This window comes from Alosa pseudoharengus, unplaced genomic scaffold (genome assembly GCF_046254945.1).
Source record: "Alosa pseudoharengus isolate Yale_2024_CS ecotype anadromous, Long Island Sound unplaced genomic scaffold, YU_APseudo_1.1 YU_APseudo_1.1_scf_20, whole genome shotgun sequence".
In the NCBI taxonomy this organism is placed as follows: domain Eukaryota; kingdom Metazoa; phylum Chordata; class Actinopteri; order Clupeiformes; family Clupeidae; genus Alosa; species Alosa pseudoharengus.
This window is the reverse complement of record NW_027468664.1, coordinates 3,602,112-3,626,018: the sequence shown is the minus strand read 5'-3', so window position 1 is coordinate 3,626,018 and position 23,907 is coordinate 3,602,112. Positions and strand designations below refer to the sequence as shown.

Here is a 23,907-nt window from a genome sequence, read left to right as displayed (position 1 = left end):
AGACATGACTCACATGCAGTTGATTACAATACCCAACACAGCAACAGAAGTTCAGAATCAGCACACACTTCCCGATTTTACCGACACCAATTTAAGGTGTGTTTAAAAACAGGATAATTGTGGCCCTGGTGATGAACGTTGAGATCACAGATAAGTGTGTACTTTCATGCATACATTACATTTGATAACTCTGATGAAACTCTGTATACAAAATCTTGGAATTGCGCATATACATAAATTTGCAAAAAGTTGTGTATATAGATTGGTACTCTTTAAGTGGACAGTCAGCTGCTAATCCCCTCTTGTCCAATATACAAATGCTCAATTCAGTTGGCCATAGTTATACACAGGGTCCAATTTAAAAGATCAATTTATCTTCACTCACCATCCAGCTCTCAAGCAGAGCAGAGGGAGAAATACAAATGTGGAAACCACAGAGAACACACTGACACGGAGCATTCACCATCCCCGACACATGTGGTCTGCCTGTTCTCTCCTTCACAATTTCATATCGCTCCCTCCAGACACACACACACACTCACTCACACACACACACTCACTCACACACTCACACAACCATGAAACGCATCTCAGTCCCTCCGTGTATGAAGATGACAGATGACACACAGTATTCAGACAAACAAGCATCAGGCTGGATTCCTATACAACAGTCAGTCACACACTCAAGGAGCCCCATCCCTAGTCTATTTAGATTCCTCTGAGGCTTCCTCTGAGCAATATACAGAATAGCTCACACACATCCTATCACTCCCTCCACACACACACACACACACACACACAGCCCAGCTCAAACCCAACATATCAATTTTTTTAATGAGCTACAGACACATGCACACAAACTTGCCCCCCCCCCCCCCACCCCCCCAAATGGCTGTAAGCACTGTGATGATTAGGAGAGAGAAGGCAGGGGTGCCACTGTCTGCTGCGTTGCTGACTAATATTACATTTTATTAACAGGGGCAGAAATGTTGTGAGATATCCCTAGGCAGATATATAGACCCCTACATATTAAACTACAAGGACATTACTCCATACACTATCCCATAATTGTATTATTATGCCCTGTAGGCAATTAAGGCCAAGTTGATGTCATCTCCTTGGTGACAGTGACGAAGTGATAACTGGCATTTGGGACAGAGGAAGTCTGTGTGTGTGTGCGTCTGTGTGTGTGTGTGTGTGTGTGTGTGTGTGTGTGTGCGCATCTGCATGCATGAGTAATGGAAAAGCTGTGTTCTGTAAACAGACAGACGAAAACAGAAAACGACAGAGATCCTCTGCCTGGCCGTTCTCCTTGCTCTCCATGCGGAGCGGCGAGTGAGTCACAGGGCGCGGACAGGGTGAGCACTGACCCTCCCGCATCCTCCTTCCCTTGCTTGCCTGAAAGTCATTTTCACAGTGCAAAGATGGAGAGCTAAAGATTCCTAATTAGCGCCATCCTATCAACAGAGAGACACGATGCATTGCCATGTGAGCAGCAGCATGCTGTAATGAATAGACACTTCCCAACACCCACCCCGTTTCCACTTCACGGAACACTTTATTTGTGTTTCTAAAAGGCATCATACCATTACCAGTAATCTGCGTGGCTGCACGGATGGATGAATGAGTGCTTAGATGGGCTGGGTACCTCCTCCTGTTCCTGCTTCCCTTCTATCTGGTTGGGCCGTGGCGAGTTGTGAGCTCACTGGAGCAGAAAAGGCTGCAGGGTGTGGAGTGAGTGTGCAAGAAGACTGAAGACGCCGGTCACTATGCCACTCTATTACTCAATACTGTAGCAGCTGCTCTCTCTCCCGCATGCCCTCCCCTCTGTTACTTTGCTCACAGTGTCATAGACAAAAGATACACTGACACCACCCAGTCATGAAAACACACGACAACACACGCACACAAACACAGGGCTCTAATTTCATTGGTGCGCAATGTGTTTTGGAGTGCTGGTCCTTAGACGATGTGTGTCCAGGCATATTGTTGGCAGATTGCTATTTTGAGGCATTGTGACTGACCAAAAAACCCTGGTCCTAAGTCAATGGCACAATTCTCTGTTATTTTTAGGGAGCATTATCAACACAGTAATGTGCGATCAGAATGTTCAAAGATGGTGGCTATAAAAAGCAAAAAGCACACTTGATTTAAATGTGGCTGCCATCTCCTTATACAGCAGCACACTGGTCCCAGGAGAGAGAGCACGTGGCATGTTGCTACTTGGGTGTTCTACCATGACGTGCACACTAACAGCACCTGAAACACTGTTCTACCATGACGTGCACACTAACAGCACCTGAAACACTATTCTACCATGACGTGCACACTAACAGCACCTGAAACACTATTCTACCATGACGTGCACACTAACAGCACCTGAAACACTGTTCTACCATGACGTGCACACTAACAGCACCTGAAACACTGTTCTACCATGACGTGCACACTAACAGCACCTGAAACACTATTCTACCATGACGTGCACACTAACAGCACCTGAAACACTTGTGCATTTTCAACGCTATTGTCGCTCCTCATCACGACTTCTCTCTGGATTTGGCTCCCTGTGACCTCCTCCTCCTGCACGAGATGAAGTTCAAGCTGAAGCGTTGCCATTGTGACGCAGTGAAAGGGACCCAGCGTGCGATGCATAATGGCAGATCCAGTGGGACAGGAATTCGAAGGTTTTGAAGCTGTACACTATACAGTATACTCTGGTTTTTACACATAGAGGTATGCACAGCAGTGCACAATCATGCAATAGTGCATAAAAATCATGGCAATGTGAAAGATTATTGTTGTGTACACTCCATCGAATTGCCATAGATTGATTGTCTCTCCAGAGAAGCATTCTTCTTTTGCCAAAACTGTCAATACAATAACAATCTGCCAAGGTGCAACTGTAGCTGAGAATGAAACTCTGATTGGTTTATTTCATGTTACACCAAAAACACACCCATGATTAGTTAAGAGACTATAAGTACAGCCCCTGTAAATCATGCATCTAGCACTTTATTCTGTTGTTAAAATAGCAAAAGTAGAATTGGGCATACACTAAATGCACAAAACTTCATTTTCATTTCATCGATTTTCATCATTTTGGACCCTACTAAATGAAAGTTTCTACCAAAAAACATCTAAAACAGGGCCCATATAGTAAAAATGCCTGATTACTCCTTTTTATGTGAAATCTTCCCCTTGTCCTATAAATACTGTGATGTTTGATGACTGTTTAAAGGCAACAACCACCCTGCTTGCCCTCTCCCTTTGGAGTTGTGCTGTTGATGCATTTCTATGTCACATGCAGTGTACAGCACACCTTGCACTTTTAAATTACAGCCCCAACTCACACTTGCACACTTAGACTTTGCACATACATTACATTAGGCTACATTACATTACATTACATTACATTACATTTGGCTGATGCTTTTTAACCCAAAGCGACTCCAAACAAGGGAAACAGTCAAGGTAGAGTATGATAAGGACAAGTTAGTGTAGCAGTGAGTGCTACTTCCATACAGTCAAGTGTCTGTTCTAGTCAGGTGGTAAGTGCTAGGATTAAGGTAGACAGGGATGCTCCTGCTCTGGTAGGAACTGGTAGTGCATTCCACCAACGGGGGGAAACAGATGAGAAAAGTTTGGATTGCCCTGAGGGTACGGGTGGCATAGCCAGACATCGTTCATCTGAGGAGCGCAACTGTCAGGAGGTAACATATGCCTGTATGAGCATTCAATAAAGTGGGAGCAGAACAGGGGACTAATTTGTAGGCGAGCGTGAGTGATTTGAATTTGATGCGGGTGGCTAAAGGTAGCCAGTGTAGCTGGGTGAGTAGCGGGGTAACATGTGCCCTATTGGGTTGCTTAAAGACTGTTCACTGTGTAGGCTGGGAGACCTGTCAGGAGGCTGTTACAGTGGTCAAGTTGTGAGATGACTATGGCCTGGACCAGGAGTTGGGTGAGTCAGGTAAGGCCTGATTTTTTTTTTTTACAACCGTATATGTTGTAACTAAACGGCACGACCGGGCGTGGATTTTAAACCAAAGGAAAGTCACACAGACTTTAACATTTTAACAATTTAACATATTTTTTTTTAACAATTTAACATTTAACAAAACTTTAACAATTTAACATAATCACACAGATTTGGTATCTACACCTCTGGTCAGTGTGACATGTGTATTGATGACATGAGATGACATATTGACATGCCTTATATTTAGACACAGAGTTGAAAGCGAGGTGAGAACAAACGGGGGGGGGGGGGGGGGTTAGAATGCTGATTACTGTCCATGGTACTCTGGAATCATGATGGCATCCATTATCATTCACAGCATATGATCTAGTGCTGCGGATGGAAGGACCAGAGGGTGGTGAGAGGGTGTGAAGCAGCTGGTGTCTGAGGTGAGACTCCAAGCTCCACACCCTATGGCTAGAGTTGCCACTAAATTTAGTTTCAGGCATCGTCCGGCCTTCAGCCATCCACACACAGATTACCTCCAGTGCAAATGAATCACAAAGAAGTCATAGGTTTCCCCCACAAATACAGTATAATATTGTGTTTAAAGGTTTTTGTGTGTTTGTGTGTGTTTGTGTGTGTGTGTGTGTGTGTGTGTGTGTCCAGATTGTGTCATGGAGAGAAAAAGCAAGACACAAAGCATGTCCTCATGTATTCATAATGGTATATCATATTATATTATATTATATTATATTATATTACATTAAAAAATAATTTTAATTTAATTAAGTATATTTACTTACAGCCCTCATAGATGTCCGTGGGTATATGAACAGCGGTGTCATTGAAGGACACCACACGTTTAAAATCTGGGTCATCTGTAAATTCTGGTTTCACTCTATTATTTGGAAATTCATCATCCGTTTCATTCTGTGGAAAACACAAATATTTAGATACACATTACACAAGCACATGTATAGAAATGCAAATTTGGAGGTCATAATTTATTGAGGACAACTGCAATTTTTAGTAGCTGTTAATAGTTGTTATGTCTCAATCACATTACTATAAATGTTGAAGGGTTGGATGAGAGCACACATCTGATGACCCAATTACAACAAACAGAAAGGAAAGGGACTTACACTGTCTTTGGCGTTGTAATATGACACATCACCCTCCTAAAATAGAAACAAGAGCAGGAGAATCCAGTTGTTATTTAGGAAATTACTAATCATTTCAGACACATACCTGAAAATGTGTGTGTGTTTCACAGTGTTCAAGGTAAACTTGTTTTCTGTGTCAAAATGGTCACAAGGTTTTCACTTGGGAGTGAAGAGGGCCTGTCAGGTAATGGATAACAGTATCATTTTATGATCATCTTTTATTGTGCATTGCTACAGCAGCCACTAAGGCGGCACTGGATGTTCATTCCTTTTGTATGCTATCGTTGTCTCCTATAACGGTTTGTGGAATATGTCAGAGTGGATGAAAGTGAGACACTAACTCTGTCTCTGACATATGGTCACCCTTAGGACATGGGTATTCTTCACTGGTTGACACCACTTCTGTCACCTGCAGAGTGGCAATATAACAGAGATGACATTCTGCTGAAGGAATGCTGCATAATGGAGCATTCCTGTGCAACACACTGCCTTCCATGGTACAGCCAAGCTCAACAAAATAACATTCATCACAGAGAACTCCGGCAGTTTTTCAACATAGGTCCGTTACAGATGGGTAACTACCCAGACCCCTAGTCTGTTCCATACCTCAAAGTCATCTTGCCACTGGTGCTTCAACTGTAACTCCTCTGCTGCTGTAGCCAGATTCTGGAATGAAAGAGAGTGATATTTTGAATATCTAGTGAGATGAGAAATCTACCAAAAAGGAAAGGGCTTTTACCACTTAGCTGCTGACGCTTGTTAACCAATTATTTACTGTTACTCCACAATATTAAAATGCAGTCTACAATAAAAAGGGAAAAACTAAACAATGCTACCATTATGGCTAATACCATTCTACATGTGCAGAAAATAAAGTTCACATAATCATTCTTTTTTCTCTTAAGACTATGTTGAGAGTTGGTCTGGACATCCTTGGCTCACCTCCGATTTCCAAAGATAACCAGTGGAGAAATTACATTTATACTGATGCATTAAACTCTTACCACATAATTTCCAAAGTACAGCAAACATATCTTTCTTGTAAACGAAGGTTTTACATCCAATCATTTACACTGTTTCAAAGAAAATATATGTTCAAATCGTTTAACACTGACGCCATCAGCACAGCCATTGGCAGTGCCAACCGTCCTCCTCTGATAAGTGGTTGTGACTGGTTCCTGAGTTTTTGGTGATTTTGGAAAGAGAATTGAAGAATTGCCAGACAGAACAATTTCAAATGTGCTGACAGATTCATCTCGGTTCACCCAGGATTATAAGCTACAGGATTCTTACATATTGTATATATATTTTATATATTTTATATATTTTTTTCAAATTAAATTCAATAATAACCATCTCTATACATGTAAATCTGCTAAGTTAAAGGAATTATCCGGAGTAAAATGCACTTTAGATCGATTTACGGATGATTGGGGGTACATACGTTGAGTTGACATCAAAATCATGTCATTCGGATGTGTTTTGAGAAAGTTTGATGGTACCGTTTTCAGTCACAACTCGTAGCCTGGAAGTCAGCGGGGCATTTCAATTGCGCAGCTACAAAACGCTATTTTTATACCTCTTCTACAGTTCCAAACAACATAACACTTACGTGGTAGTGAGTAGAGGGTCCGTAAAGCCAAACCGAAGTATCCCGAGGTCTTTATGTGGTCGAATAGAGAGTCCAGAATGAATTTCATCAAGCCAGTACCTTTCCGGAAATGTTGCCATCTTTGCTGTAGGAGTCTTATTGCTGAGTGTGTTGTAACACGCTCTGGAAATTCACAATTTCGTCGCCGTTTAAAAAAAAAAAAAAAACATAGTCCAGTCCATACAACTTCATTTCAATTTCGAAAGAAATACTGGACTATGTTTTTTTTTTTTTTAAAAACCGCGACGAAATTTTGAATTTCCAGAGCGTGTTACAACACACTCATCAATAAGACTCCTACGGACTTTCCCCTGAAGGTGGCGGCAAATATGGCAAAATTTCCGGAAAGGTACTGGCTTGATGAAATTCATTCTGGACTATCTATTCGACCACATAAAGACCTTGGGATACTTCGGTTTGGCTTTAGGGACCCTCTACTCACTACCACGTAAGTGTTATGTTGTTTGGAACTGTAGAAGAGGTATAAAAATAGCGTTTTGTAGCGGCACAATTGAAATGCCCCGCTGACTTCCAGGCTACGAGTTGTGACTGAAAACGGTACCATCAAACTTTCTCAAAACACATCCGAATGACATGATTTTGATGTCAACTCAACGTATGTACCCCCAATCATCCGTAAATCGATCTAAAGTGCATTTTACTCCGGATAATTCCTTTAAGATAATCGCACATGCCACAACATAATGTCAGAATGCTAACTAGGAACAAATTCTAACAACGATGTATGCTCCTTTTCAGACAACTTGGAAGTTAGAGGTCAGACTTCAGTTGGACTTGCTACAAGTTTAGAAGTAGGAACTATGGCTTTTTCCCAGTAGGAGGTCTGAATTCTTTTGTTTGTCTGGAACAAAATTGGGAGATTGCAACTAGAAGTTGTCTGGAATGCAGCATAACAACCCATCAGTTGCATCTCTGCAAATGGCCTGCAGCAAAATAAGGTTTTCCCTTCTCCTATTCCAATCAAACTCTGGCATCTTAACACCTGCAACTACTGTGCACTCTTTCCCTTTTGACCTCCCATCATTAAGAAACGAAAAAACTCAACTAAATGTCACAATAAAAGCTTGTGGTAACACATAAACCTTCCTTCACTAAACACATTGGTGGTACGGAGCCCCCCTGGGGACAGGGTGGGCAATATTTTTAGACCGCACTTTTTGCGTTCCCACGCAATAGTTTTTTGCGTTCCCACGCAATACTTTTTTGCGTTCCCACGCAATACTTTTTTGCGTTCCCACGCAATAGTTTTTGCGTTCCCACGCAATAGTTTTTTGCGTTCCCACGCAATAGTTTTTGCGTTCCCACGCAATAGTTTTTTGCGTTCCCACGCAATAGTTTTTGCGTTCCCTCGCAATAGTTTTGGTGTTAAGAAAACCTTTTTCTTCCTCTGGTATGTTGGGGGCTCTGTACGCAGATCCCATTCACATAAGAGGCGCGCTGTCATAGGCTTGGCTAGGCTACTGGTCCAGGCTGGCCCCGGATAAAGCGCACGGCATCTTCTAGGCTATTTGAGTTTCTTAAAGCTGAGCTGTGCTACATTTAAATTGTTCAATACATGATTTCATAGCATGCCAAATATAAAATAAATTTTATATATAGCCTAGATATCTGTTTTTATTAGATGATCAGATGATTTACAGTTATTTGTAATATGTCATGTTTCATGTTTTGTAATGTTTCATACAGTGATGCAGGTCTACTGCAGTGAATAGGCTAAATACAACTGATCATTTTTATAGCCTACTACTGTATAGTTAACTTTGGCCTTGGTGCCCTGACATGTGGCCTTTGTGCCCTCCACCAAATATGCCCAACTGAAGGCCAAGTGGCCTTGCCCCCAGAATGGTGAAATTCCAAGCCTGTGAGGCATATAGCCCTCGGCTTCACGTGGATTGGGAGACAGACTGCCCAAAGCCAAAGTGCGTGGTCTGCAGTGAGATGCTATCTAACCATTCTAATGTGGTTCTCCACACTGTTTTTTTTTTTTAGCGTGAGAGCTCATAGACCAGTTGCACATTTTGATTATGTTATCATGTAGGGCGGCTAATTAAACACGATGCCTGGAATGCGAACGCAAAAACTATTGTGAGGGAACGCAAAAGTATTGCGTGGGAACGCAAAAGTATTGCGAGGGAACGCAAAAACTATTGTGAGGGAACGCAAAAGTATTGCGAGGGAACGCAAAAGTATTGCGAGGGAACGCAAAAGTGCGGTCTAAAAATATTGCCCACCCTGTCCCCAGGGGGGCTCCGTACATTGGGGATACTCATAGAGCACTGCATTTCGCTATTTTTATTTTGTATGAACGTATACGCTAAGTATAGGAAACAAGGGTGGAGTGGGGCACTAAAATCCACCGGGAAAATTCGGACGGTACCGTTAGGCTTACGTTAATTTAAGTACAAACAAACAAATTAAATTGTCATGTTTTTATTTGTGATGAAAGTTCTGTAACGCCTGAATAAGACAATGAATTAAGATAAAAAATTAAGGCTAGCCTACACAAAATTCAGCATGGGAGAGATGAGTGTGCAGGGTAGCCATGAATGACATATAGACAGTGAGTGAGTGGTATAAATATTAGTTGGACTTCCCACACATTGCAGTGTAATTCTGATTTTCGCGGAAAATTCTTAATGCATCTATCAGGTCGATGGCCGCGTACGACTCACGGCCGCGATGAAAGCTCTATGGGCCGGCCGCCGGCCCGTACCGCGCACTCATCGGCCGGCCCCCCGGGAAAACTCCCGATCGTCCCGATGGCCACTCCGCCCCTGATAGGAAATGTTGATGGTGGTGTTGAGTGAAGGGTTGCCGGTAGGGGATGGTGACACTCACACAGTACTCAAACACACACACACAGGCAACACCCCCCCACACACACACACAGACGGGTACTCCATAGCCCCCTCCCCACGCACACTTACATTCTTTCATGACAAAAACATACTATTACTAATGAATACATGATAATTTCATATATTTTTGGGAACAATTTACACAATTAAATCTTGTTTTAAGAATAGGAACATTTGTAACTCTGTTAACATGACTTATGAAATATGTCACAGTCACAAAATCTTTGGTCATATTAATGAGTTTTTTAATGTTATATTTTGAGAACCGCATGTTTGATGATGTTGACTTTTATGGTGAAAAAGTGATGTTAATTTTCTGTAACTCCATTACCGAGCCCTTTCTGGCTTTAAAACAATATAAAGATTTAATTTTACCAGAACATTTTGTGTTCCCATTTAAGTACATGTAGGCACATACAAACTGATATATGGTTCATTAATTGCTGAGTGGCACCAAAAGTGTAGTGGGAGTGTAACTTCGTTACCGCGTGATCTTCCCCAAGTGTAAGTATGGAAGAATGCGTCTTGATGTGTGAAATTATGTAATTAACATAGTACGCAGAAACCAAAGAGAGATATTTATTAATGCATCATGCATTGAATGATGAAGTTCTTTGCGCATTGACCATAATATTATCTGCATGTGAAAAGTCTACATTCTCAATTTTACATCTGAATTTTATTTTAATACCATGTTGTTTATGTTATGGGAAAATATAGGGCCCAGGTTTAAAAATAGACCAAGATTTCCTTTAAGAACAAATTCTTTGACATGTAGGGGGTAGGTTCAGGCTACACTTCACCAGTCAATGGCCAACATTCAAATTTCTCCTAAAACACTGGGCCTGTGAATAGTGGGCCTGTCATTTCCCCCAGGAAGATGTGTGTACCAAAACAACAAAATATTTCCCACATCTCCCTTCTGTTTATCATCCATATATCTATCCTCATGCAAACTCCTAAGAGAGCAAAAAAAGAACAAGAGAAAAATAAGAATAAGAGATGAGAGAGCAAGAGGAGTTGGGAGGGGAAAGTTAAAAATAGTCTGTCTACATACGGTCATTAGAGGGTCACTCCAGGCCTACTGGGAAACATGGACGTGATCTTTTTAGCTGTCTAAGAATGTTCACTGAATGATTCATCTATCTTCCTTTTCTCTAACAAGTTCTTGACAAATCGGACCATGCATTGTGTTGTTGGTAAGGCAGTAGAAAAGAGGGCAAGATGGCAAGTCCAACAGCGTTCCTGTTACATGCACAGTGTGAGTGATTCCTTGATAAACCCTATTCCCATGTGAATCACCAAATAGGGTTCTGGACAGAAATGGACAGAAATAGAAGTTGACAACAACACTGTAGTGTAAACACAATAATGTGGTGGTTTACAAGGCCAAGAATGTGGCATTCTGTAAGACAAGCTAGGTAAAATACAGCCTCCTTACTCCACCTTAAGGAGGAACTTCAATAATTTTCCAAATTGGTCCCTATTTTTAGATCATTGTTAGGTCTACATTTTCACTATGGACATGGTCTGGTCTGGTCTGGTATTGAGTAAGCCTATGACATATCCTAATATGGCTTAACAGATTTGTTCAGACTGAATTAAAGTATGTGTATGTGCTTCATTGCAGCTCTTTACTGGAATAAGGACTGATTGTTTGCACTAAACACAATACATTTCATTTTTCTTACAGAACGTATAGGCTACCAAATCACATGGCTTACCACAAAATAATAAATTATGCTTCAATATAGAAGACATTTTAGCATATTTACAGAGACACATTGAATTACATTGAATTAAATGTAAGTGTATTATAAACTATACATTACAATTGTATCAGGCTACTGGTCAAACATTTCATGTTCATTTGTCAACTTCTGTTGATCCAATCTTTATCATGTTTTTAAACGCACTGTCACAAGATGTACTGTAAGCAACTCCTCTGCAGGATAAACATTTTTTATTCAGTCATTCGAGCATTATTGGGGTAAGTGTTGCTTTTTCCAAGGCTACGTTTTTGATGGTAACCCATTGTCAGTCAATACTGAAAGTAATTAACTGTGTATTTACTGTTTTGTCATTGACTGAAACCATGGTGAAGTCAGTTTCACTTTGGCAATGAGTTCAAATAATAGATGAGTGCAAACGCGTGCACGCAGATTCCTTCAAATGCCCCAATGACTATGAAAATACTGATGAGCTGTTTAAAATTGCACTGCGCGCTGTTAAAGGGAATGATATCATTCTCATTGGTTTAAATGATGTTACGCCCAAAACACACCCATGACTGATTAAGAAACCTAAGAACGCCTTGTTGCGCCATCCGCCCGATGTTTGATAACGAAAACACTCCCAGTGTGGACTGGACACCCCACTAAATTTAAATAAGCTTTTTCACCAGTGACCATGCGTTTTAGACTGTCATAATAGGGACCTGAAATCAATAGGTTAATTGTAATGATACTGTAAATAATCAGTTATCCTAATTATATATTCCATCTCCACCCGCCTTCACCCATAATCCTTTAAAAAAAAAACTGGCAACATGGCATATGCTAAGTAAACTCAATGATGTCATACGCAATCTTTCAGAGAGCTGATAGCTACTTCTGGTGAGAATTTGTTGTCAACACTGGTCTGAAATTCAGGTTATTGTCACGAAATGTTTGAGGTTTGATCTATTCTAGGCCATGTTTTTTACAGAACCAGCAATGTATATATATACACAGTCAACCTTTACGTAATTGTTACATGCATGCATATGCTTGTAACAATTTCATCAATCGCAATGGCAATTCATCAATTATCACTATTAGCATTGTATGACTGTTCTCATCTTCTGTACGTATATATAGATGATTTACCTTTAGAGCTCTGGAGCGATTGAGAAGGAGCTTCTCAATGTTGCTAGCGGCGCTGGCAACCAACTGCTTGGCATTATTATGCTCCACGGTGTAATGTTTATTGTAGTTCTGAAAGATCTGTGCAATATGAAAGGGACAAATACGTAATTTAATTCATGCAGAGTAGCCATAGACATCATTTAAAATGTATAATGCATAAACATTGTAACTACATTAGAGATTCTGCTGAAATATCATATGGATACATGGTATGATGTATATAGCCAAACTGGAACTAAATCAAGTTAAATCGATCAAAGTTATTCTGCTTTGTACTCTTCTCTAAGCATTAATATTGGCCATCAAAAGCATGATGTATTGAAGCTTCATTGAATCCCATATGATTCACAATGACATTTTTAGCCAGTCAAAGCATTTTTCTTTAGTAAATAGCTTGAGGTTCAGATAGATTTGGAAATTGGTCATTTTGGCTTGTTTTTGCGATATTCATGTTGGGTCTTTCTTTCATCTGTGTAAGTTCTAAAAACTTAAAGTCTGTGATTTACATGCCATAAAGATAGTTGAAACAAACAAACAACCAAACAAGAATACATTTTTCACACTACATGACTTAAGAATTTGCTTCAGTTACTTCTACAATATAGCCCTAATGCAAATACTTATTTTCTAAAGGTAATTTACATGTATTCCAAATAACTGATGTGTACAATATTAGATCTTATAACAGAAGGGGAAAAAGTCCAGATGTATGGATGACTCTTTACCTTAATAAGACTTTGAACTCCACTTTCAGCATCAATCAAAGACACCAAATCCTTCTGCATCTCTTCCACCCATTCCTGTACACTGTAAAAAATGTATAGAAAATCATTACTAAAAATACTGTTCATATAAAAATAAGCCATGATAACAGCTTCAATATCCCAAATCAAAAGACCTATATTTCCAGGACATTGTCAGTAATGATCTAACTCAGTGATTATCAAACTGGGGGGCGCGACGGCTCACTCATAAAATGAAATAATATTTCTGTGGGGCTCACGTGGACCCCCCAGTAGCAGAATGCAGGATGCATGAATGAGTCTATATTTTTTCAAACAATAACAGACGCCACTCTTCAGCTTGGCCAAAAACTAAAATGTATCATTTGAATTCTCAAATACTGCGCTGTCAACAACTAAAGCAGACATCCACAGACCGGACATTATTGGATTTACATCATAGGCTGCAGTTTCAATTGCAGATGCATTTTTTACAGTTAATAGAAGCCTCTTCACATTCCTCCTTAATTTTAAATGTGCAAGAGTGCATTAGGCTACAATTTAAACACATTACAATTTGAGACGCATTATCGCCTATTGCATAAAAGCCTCGTTATATTCATTCACACAACACCAATAGGCCTACATAGCCTTGGCATAGACACAAGGATGCCTGCAAGAATATATGTTATTCTCCCCTTACCGCAATTAAACGTTAGAAGGGTTGCTTAAAGGTACTTAATCTGCAGTGTCCCCCGGACGGTTAACCCCTCCCCCAACATTCTAAATAATTTTTATACATCAGATTGTTATGTAGCATAGTCATATTATACGTCATTTGAAAGCTTGGACTCTTGGGAATCAATACATGACAATCTTCTTCATGTAAAATATGTGTAGTGCTTTATATTGTCAGATTAATCTAACTCACTTAAATTTAATTAAAAAATGCCCCCCTCCCCCCCCTTTAGTGCTTCCCTACCTTCTAGCTGTAGCAATATGCTAGATATAGCATACTGGGTCTTGAAATATTCACAGGAATCCATAGAAATTGAATAATCATGTTATTTTATCCAATATAAGTTGTGCAGATGTATAGTCCATCTTAAACACACCAATTGAATTGAAATATAAATTGCAAAGATTATGCTTCTACACAAAGGGGTTCATAGACAGTAAGCATTTGATTGTCAGTATGCATTTTGGATATCCAAAAGTCCTATGGGGAGATTTCATAGGTCATTTTACAAAATGCATGAGCATACCTTGGCAAATAATGGTCTAAGTACTCATATTTTCATTCTATATTGATCTACTTTTGCACACAGCTTCACAAGACCTTGTGCTAGGTCTCAGTTGTGTTCATCATATCAAAATCATAGAGGGCTGAGATGTGGTGAGTTCAGAGATGCTTGTTATCTGGCAGAAAGAAAAAAAACAATATTCTAGCCTCGGTAACTCTGTGTCAGTACATCACACAGTTCTTCTGATTGTTTTCCAAGAAACTACAGTGTCTCAGCTTTCCAAAGAGGTAAAGCATTTGATTATAGGCCAAACTAGGTGGGAACAGTGGCCTCTGAAGCAGGCGCTGTGCAAATTCAGGAAAACCTGGAAATTGGTATTGAGAATTAAGTTAAGTGATGTTGGGTAACGTCACTTCTCTTGACGTTCAAACAAAACAGAGAGCTATCTCGCTACTCCCTTCCCCTCCCTCCTGTGCAAATAAAACTCTCGTAAACGAGCATCTCGTCGGTGATTGGCTGGAACAGTTTGTTATGTTTTAATGGTCCAGGATGGACCAAGTTCATTTCGTTTTTGGAGCCTGGGCTGTCCACAGATACCACATGTTTTACAGTGTATTCAGGGCACAGGCAGCTAGTGGATAATGAGGTTTGCAGTATGTGACAAAAAATGTTTTAGCTTAGAAACCACGTAACATCACTTAGAGCACATCTGTTTCCCAATTGCAAGTTTGTGCATTGGTCAGCGCATAATGTAGCCTAAAAAGTAGCCTAGTTTGGTCAACTTTATACAGACATAAAAAGGCTAAATTTACCTCTGGTTTACTTTTAATTTACATTTTTGTGTATGACTTTAAACAGCATGTGTGTTTTAATATCAGTAAATTTACAATTTTAATTTAATTTAATTTACATTTTTGTGAATGACTTTAAACCGCATGTGTGTTTTATCAGTAAATTTACAATTTTAATTGAATTTAATTTACATTTTTGTGTATGACTTTAAACCGCATGTGTGTTTTAACATCAATAAAGCATAATTGTGCTTCATTCAGCATGATAATTCAGCTCCTCTAATGCTAACGTTTTGACATCCACACCAATTTACCTTGTTCATCTGAAATATCTCCTCTAGTTATCTCTAGCTCCTCAGTTAAAATCTTAAGTTGATTAAAACAATATTGTATATTTACAGGTTCTTTAAACATTCAAATGATGGAAAATGTAACAGTTATGAATTTATCCTCAGTTCTTTAAAGGAGAACATGAGACGTTATCAGATCACGTGATGAACTGAACTAATATATTCATAACCATTAGGTAATGCTAAGTTATCTACTGAAATGAGTTTACGCGATGTTAACTAATGGCAACACATATACTGTAGCCTACTGAAGTGTTTTTCAACCTTTTTTGAGCCACAGTACATTTTTTACATTAAAAAAATCCTGCGGCACACCACCAATCAAAAATATAACAGAATACACACTATAGCTTAATATATAAAAAATAATGACAATGTAGTCTCTCATTTGTTTACAGATCAGTTCAGATTCTGCATTTTTCCTTTTCAAGTAGGCCTAGGCCTATTTATCCATCGCTGTTTTAGGTCCTACATCTTTTCACCCATAGATATTAGAAAGCTAGATACCGGATTGTCCGTTGAGTTCTAGCCTATTAAGTGGCATAGGCTACATGAGCACGGCCGTCATATTGCTGGAGGCAAACACCTTAATGTCTACAGTATGACTTTGCCTGCAATTACATTCTATGGTCAGCTGAAATGAAAATTGATCGTTACCGTATGTTAAGTTACGTTAGGTGCATTTGTGCATTTGAGTGCACTTTAAGTAAAACTGTATGAAAAATTAGATATTTTTCAATATCTTTTTGATCAACTTCTGGAGGGTACTATATATCCTTACTTATTTCTTTCATCGTAAAGTAAACATATTCCATTGGCCATGTTCCATTTGGATCGCAGATTGCAGTCAGAACACAATGGCAGAATACAGTAAATGTCACGTTGTGCTGTGCACATAAATCTATTTCTAATAATAACCACCAGAGCATCAAGGACATGCTGTATGACCCCTGACAAATTGTGTTAGTGTTGTATGACATCTGTAAGTCAACCTGTATTCATTTGTTCACATGAGCCTACTTTATGAGTTACAACGCCATTGCATGTGTAACTTGTACACCCAACATGCACTACTGTGTGAGTACCAACACACTCACTTCAGGTTCCACCCATTACCTAAAAGTTACTGGACCATGAAGACTTCATTATAAATGAATGAGAGAGGGCATAAAGAAAATGAACACTGCTTTTGAAGGATATATTGTTTGCTAGAGTGTCATCAGTGAGCTTTTATTGATAGTGTCAGAAACTGGACCCCAAACTGTTTTCTTATTTAAAAATACAGTGTAATGTGATCAGGGGACCCAGAGCAGGCATATATTTAGCAATGGGGAACAGCTGTCTAGAGATCCCGCGACCTGTTGTCAGCAACATTTCTGTTCCGCCTCCTCTCACAAAGATGTTAAGGAGTTATATTCAATGAAGCCTCTTCTTTTACACAATTAAAGGCGCAGTCAGGGATTTCACAGGAAGTAGCGTTTGTCTGTTTTTGTTTAAATGTATTAGCTATTGTGCAAACGTACATTATTTTTTAACCAAGGACCAAACAAAACATGCCAGAGCGGTATCTCACCTTCAGTATTCCCAGAGAAATTCCACACAGAGTTTTGTTTTTGTTTGGGGGAGAGGCTGACCCCACTTTGTTGGTGTCAAGTTTTTGGAGCCTGCGCTGCTACAGAGACCATTTTTTTACAGTGTAATCACAGAATGGGTCATGAGGAGATGATTGCTGAATGGGTCATGAGGAGATGATTGCTGAATGGGTCATGAGGAGATGATTGCTGAATGTGACAAAACATGTTATGGGCTTGAAATTGCATTAATCCCTGACTGCGCCATCAACACACACACACACAGGCACGCACACACAGGCACACACACACACACAAATTTGGTCTTCCCTACCACAAGCTACATAATTACGACAGAAACTGATCAATTTTAAGGAACCTGGATTAGAGTAGGCTGTCAAATATCCTGCACAGCATTCAATCATCAAAAGATAGAATTACACAATGGGCCATATAGCCTATTAAATATACTAATAGACTAAATGATTTAAACAGAATAATAATAGCAAATTGTCATAATATCAGTAACTACAAACATATACTGTACCTACAACATATAACTACGACTAGATTAGCAGATGGTTTGTTGAAACTCAAGGTCAAACTTTAAGATAGTTGTTGAACAATTACTAAGCATTACCTTAACCAAACCCAACCCCTACAGTACATTGCTCTTAACAGTGTCAACAAATGGTTTGCTTGTAATGTGAGTATCTGTAGCTTTTCTACAAGAGATAAGTGTGACCAAAACATCAAAGGTGTGATATATAGTTTTATTGCAAATCATGACATTTTCCCTTGCACCTTTGCTCTGTGAATATTGAACAACATGAGCACTGCAGTAAAACAGTCTGATGTCTCACATAAGTAAAACACAGACTCCAAACTAATGAATGATCTCAAACTAATTTTTGGCTCCAAACTAATGAATGATTTCACATTTCAAGAATGAAAAATAACTGCAGGGTACATTGAAAAATAAATCAGGCCAATTAAATAAATTGGCTGATGAAGTAATAAAACACTAAAAAGCGAGATAAAGACAGAGTATGTGACTCAGTGGGAAATAATATCTGACCCTAGTGTTAAATTGGCAGAACTACGCAACCACTGAAAACTTCTATTCATTGGGAAACTCCCTCAAACACTAAATAAATGTGATGAATATTTATTCCACACATGGGAAAAAACAGTGGATCTAAGTTTTAGAGTGGCAGTCAGCTCCTTTCTCTCTGTAACTAATTGAAAACTTCAAATACCAAAATAAGCTCTGTACGCATTTTTAAGGTAGATTATGATTACAAATAGAATTTGTGCACATCTCCCTCTGTGTAAGTGTGGTTTGTGTGTGACAGAGAGGTGAGCGGAGTTTCTTTGCACATAAGTAGTATCCTCCAGCATATCTGTCTCCACAAATATATTGCTCCTTTCCATATCTCCTTCCTCCTCTACCTGCACTTGTCTCTATTCCAGTTATATTCCCTTCACTGCAACTGCATAACTGCTTCAGCTCCAGCTCCAAATCACTCACTCAAAATTAGAAATGAATTCCTGTTGAAGGTAAGCATGATCGGCCTTTACATCAGCTGTGCAACTCTTTTCAAGTAACTCACTCTTCAAATTATGTGTTTAAGTTCACTATTTTTAGTTGTCCATCTCAACCGTAAAACCAGTGCCCATCCCTATATGACTGAGTTTGGTGCTCTGCACTGTTTCATAAATAGCTGGATTGGCCTTATGGGTAAAGGGTCCAATTATCTTCATAGTAACCATTCACTCACCAAGTTTAAGTGACCCTTTGATAGATCTTCCTGCATTGAGCTGTCTGTGTTGTGGGTGTATATGAGTGCATGCTGCCCCTAGCATGGGTGCAAAACAACAGTATCTCATCAACAGTTGACCGTTACGGAGTTGCCACCAGTGCTCACTGGTACGCTGCACAGAGCCACCATTAATCAGCCAGAGTCAGCCTTTATGATGCATCATGCAAAAGCAACCTTTTGATATGAGAATGTTGTGGGATTCCTGCCATCACAACTATTAACTTCTACAGCTTTTTACAAACACTATTATAACACAATTTCATATATTTTATGTGTTATCTAAACAAGACAAAAAGTTTACCATACTCCGTGAAGTCATTATTTTAAGGTTAAGGAACTACACCGTGCTGCTTTAATCAAGGTTTAGTTATTATTGAGAAAGCTTATAAGTGCTAGGGGTGGGGATCGCAATTTTTTGCAATGATTTTTTTTTAAATGTATTTATTTTTACCAGTGATATGCCTTAATATTTTCTTAAAAGGCATTTCTTTTTTTAGAAATGCCTCAAAAAAAAAAAAGGGAAAATCGCAATACAAATTGAATCGGCACTCAAGTATTGTGAAAGAATTGAGTTGGGACAAAAGCATATAATCTCAGCCCAGGGAAAAGACAGGCAGTGAAAAATATTTTCTGATCACCCCAAAGACTCAAGTTTACAGGAGTAGTATTGTTTTGCATTCTTCCCAAATAATTGTAGTTCATGGGTTACAGGTCTCTTATTTCAGCATGAATGTAGAAAAGTTAAAAGCAAACTCTAGTGCTAAGAAGCATGGGCAGCTAAGAAGCTAAGACAGATTTATAGTGTAAGAAATGTTTGAGTAAAAGAGATGGGAGAGAGAAGTTCGTCCGCTTCTCTGACCTTGTGCTCTGCTCTTTGTGGAGCAGAAATAGCCAGCAGCTCCAGTTCTCACGCAGGACTGAACATTCCTCTGTAAATAAGTCGCCTAGGCCATGTCTCCCAAATAGCCAGGTGTTAATACGTGAGGCCTTTATAAGACATACGCACAAATACCACAATCCCATACTTCAGACAGACAAGAAGGCTGCAGACATTAGTGGCCTCAGACTGGAACAGAGCTAGAGATTCTCCAGCTAGTACAACTATTCTGCACCATGCTCTTTTTCGATTTAACAATTTACAGTATCTCCACCATATCTTAGAACTAATTGGATAGGCTGTGAATAGAAGAGGAATATTTAATAATTAAATCATTTAAGCATATAATTGAATTACATGTCAAAATCGAGAGGACTTTGTTGGGTGAACTCTGACAAGCTTCAGTGAAATTCAGCTTTGAATAAACCACTGAGCTGCTCCCTGTAGCTTCTCCAAAACAGCAACAGTAGCCTACAAACTGGAAATACAACATGAGCAAAGAATATGATTTCACACTAAGCTGAGTAACCGACATAATGGATGAACTGAAGTCAAACCATATAGCAATGCCCCTACTGACATGATGAACTGCACTGTATTGGAGAAGAAAAATGAGAAGAAAAATCATGTGCATGATTGATTAAGCACACTTGAAATAAGCATATGAAACTGACCAATCGCCTTCAAATGCACAAACACACACACACACACACACACACACAGAGAGAGAGAGAGAGAGAGAGAGAGAGAGAGAGAGAGAGAGAGAGAGAGAGAGAGAGAGAGAGAGAGAGAGAGAGAGAGAGAGAAGAAAGCATGACGCTGAGCAGTAAATGATAGGTCCCATGGCATCATAAAAGCAAGGATCAAAAGGGGACAGTGAAAATAACTTAGAACAACAAACACACTGATGTGCCTTTTCATTCTGTTCCATTTTGCCACAACTCACATGATAGAATCTGTAACATCAGACTTTGCATTTCAGATTAGATGATGTTAATCGTCTGCCTCGCAGCAAGAACTGATGCCACAAGACATGTTTCAGCCAGAGAGGAAATCAGAGACTGTGTGGAAGTGACAGAAGAGGGGTTGAGGATTAGGAATGTGAATGCAAACGTCCTGAGACATACACACACACTGGCATGTGTGATTAATGTGTAGTCAGATGCAGCTGTGGACTGCAGGTATGAATGAGGTTTATAGTAGGCATATGGCAGAAAATGAAGAAAGACAAAAATAGGATTGTCCACATAACCTACAATTTCAGTAGGGATTAAATTGAGTGGTCTGGGATGACTTGAGTGAGGAGGCAGTGACAACTGTTCTTGACCTCTGACACTTTCTCCCTCTGTGATCCACCTAAATATGCTGGTCCTGACTTAATGTTAACTGACTGGACTAAAGCTCAACTCAGTCATACGTTCAGACATTCACACCACAATTCTGGGCAAAAAATAAAAGCTCACAATAACGATCTCAAATTGCAAGTTGTCAGCTTACAGTAGTCTAGACAAGCATAACTCAGAAACAGCAAGATGTTATATTATGCTAGGCCCTACATTTCCCTTGTCAGCATCACTTCTGATGAATGTGAAAAAAATAGAAAAGGCCACTAGCATCGCCCATTTTCAAGGAAGAATGATAACACATGTAAATGGTTATGTGGACTAAAGGGAAACATATGGCCTTATACAGTTGTGCCTAATGTTGTGAAAATGCATTAAACAGATAGACAGCAAGACTGCATTTGCTATCCGTCCGATGTGGTCCGACCGATCATGAATGGCATGAATCTCGTATCCTTGTTAGGTTGTCCGACATTTTAGTTTGTTTGTTTGTTTGTTTGTTTGTGTTGTTCTTTGCGTAAAAGGAAAAATTACCTGAGGTAGGCTACAGTAGAGATGGTCAGTATTTAATCTTAGCGTATGCAACAATTGATCGCTCTACATTTGTTGGTTACAGCCTACATTGGACACAACCCAAGGAACCGCCTCGTTCGTTGGGCCGAAATAAACAGCGAGCACAAATTTAACAACTATTTTAAATACTTTGCAAATATAAGCCTTGATGAAAGCAATGGTCATTTAACAAAAGCGCAAGGGCGATCAAACTATCTAGGTTTCAGTAGCCATTGGTACGAGAATCAGCTCCTGAATCATTTTAGGGCGCAACTTGTGGCACTTCAAATATCTTGAGTTCATGCAGAAAGACCTACAGTAGGCTATATCTTCAATAAACTCCTCGATAACAAATAGAATGACACCTCTAGTGTAGTGTAGTCTTATGTACACTAAACGGTATAGCCTGGTACTAATCGTTTGGCTGAGATGTTGAGGAATATGTTTGTTTTACTTTTGTTACTTACATGACAGATGTTGGAAACTGCACGGTGGAAACATCGTTGACAACTGAAAGCAGTAGAAGAACGATGGTAAAGATTTTACACGTATCCATTCTATCAGACGAAGAGAAAGCTGTCCACCGGCGACAGTCAGAAAAAAAACGGCAAGGATGTCTGTGCTGCTGCTGCTCTCCACGGAATCAACACGGAGACTCAGAATCAAACCAAAGCTGCTTTTATCCAACTAACTTCCTTCCTTTGTTTACATCACTTCAGTGAGAGATCTGTACGTAATTCCAAATAAGAGAAGTGCGTTTTGTCCAGTAGAATTATTTGTGCCCAGTTTTCGACAGTAATGGCTAGCTTGTGCCTGTGCGTGAATGGATCAGTTTCCAGCCACCCTCAACTAGGCTACAATCAGCACGCGTTGCACTTGGGTCGTGAAATCTAGTGGCATGGCAAGACCACACGCATAGGCTTCTCACCTCAAGCAACGTCTCATAATTTAAGTTGTTGGGTTCATTTGCTGGTTATAATTAAGTTAATTAAATGTTTATGACGTTGATGCACAATGCTTTTATGAAGAATGTTATTGTATTTATCCAGTGTTATTGTTTAGGTGTAGCCTACAGCCTATATAATGACCGCCACATGGTGTTGCCATATCTATACCAGGAGTTCTCAAACTTTTCCAACCTGGGCCCCCCAAACCGTAGCCTGACGTCGTCATACTGAATTCTAGTCAGAATTTGAGTCAAATACTGGTCCATTGGGACATTATGGGATTCAACTAATACAGTGGGGAAAATGCCTCTGCACTCAATTGGATAGAACTAACCAATCAGAGCAAAGAAATAGCTTACCCTGAGCTGTAAGAACACCAGAATCATCTTTCTCCTCCACAAATGCCTTAAAGTTGCTCAAAGTGATGTTACGCGGTTTCTAACATTTTATAAAATTATAAAACAACAATATAGTATTATTGTGTGTGTGATGGAGATTGGCCAACATATGGACAGAGCCATGGAGAGTGTCTGATTATCGCTAGTACCACCTCTGAATTCCCCCAACATCCAAAACCGAAACACAGATATCATAGCCGCAGAACAATTAAATAGCCATCAGTGAAAGCATCAAGCAAAACAGCATGTGGTGGTGCCTACACAATATGACCACACAATTGCTTAATTTAGTCTGTGGCGCAGAGGTCAGATATATCCACAAAAAGGTCTCAGAAAGTGCACACAGCCTACTCCATAACAACAAGCAACCTGTAACTCACCCATTAGAAGTCCACTCTACAGGCTTTCTGTTCAGCAAACTCATTGATGATATGTCATTATCAGTGAAATCCAACTTCTGTGCGATTCTCTATGGAGAGTGTGCCCAATCCACTCAATCACTCTTGTCCCATGCTAGCCTATTCCTTAGGTAGGACATAACGTCAGCATTGCTAGCATCAATACCAGCAGCAACATTCGAGGTGTTTCATTCATTTGGATTTAGTCTCCACCAGTTCTTATCTTTCTTTTATCTTGGCAGGGACAGGTATCTAAGTCTTATGACCTCACCACAGGTGTGCCTCAGGAATCAGTATTAGGACCCTTGCTTTTCTCTATTTACACCACTTC

The 23,907-nt window shown here is 39.6% G+C and overlaps 1 protein-coding gene across 1 annotated transcript in view; it reads right to left on the bottom strand.

The window, feature by feature from the left end:
- Positions 1-22,618, bottom strand: part of cacna2d1a (calcium channel, voltage-dependent, alpha 2/delta subunit 1a) — a 65,949-nt gene extending 43,331 nt beyond the window's left edge. Inside the window, exons 1-6 of the mRNA XM_076296248.1 lie at positions 22,301-22,618; positions 13,286-13,367; positions 12,522-12,638; positions 5,731-5,790; positions 5,104-5,139; positions 4,765-4,891 (exon numbers count right to left, since the gene is read on the bottom strand). Of these exons, the coding sequence (XP_076152363.1) occupies positions 4,765-4,891; positions 5,104-5,139; positions 5,731-5,790; positions 12,522-12,638; positions 13,286-13,367; positions 22,301-22,389 (511 nt within the window). The 5' untranslated portion in view covers positions 22,390-22,618. The remainder of the gene's footprint in view (positions 1-4,764; positions 4,892-5,103; positions 5,140-5,730; positions 5,791-12,521; positions 12,639-13,285; positions 13,368-22,300) is intronic.
- Positions 22,619-23,907: the final 1,289 nt, after the last annotated feature.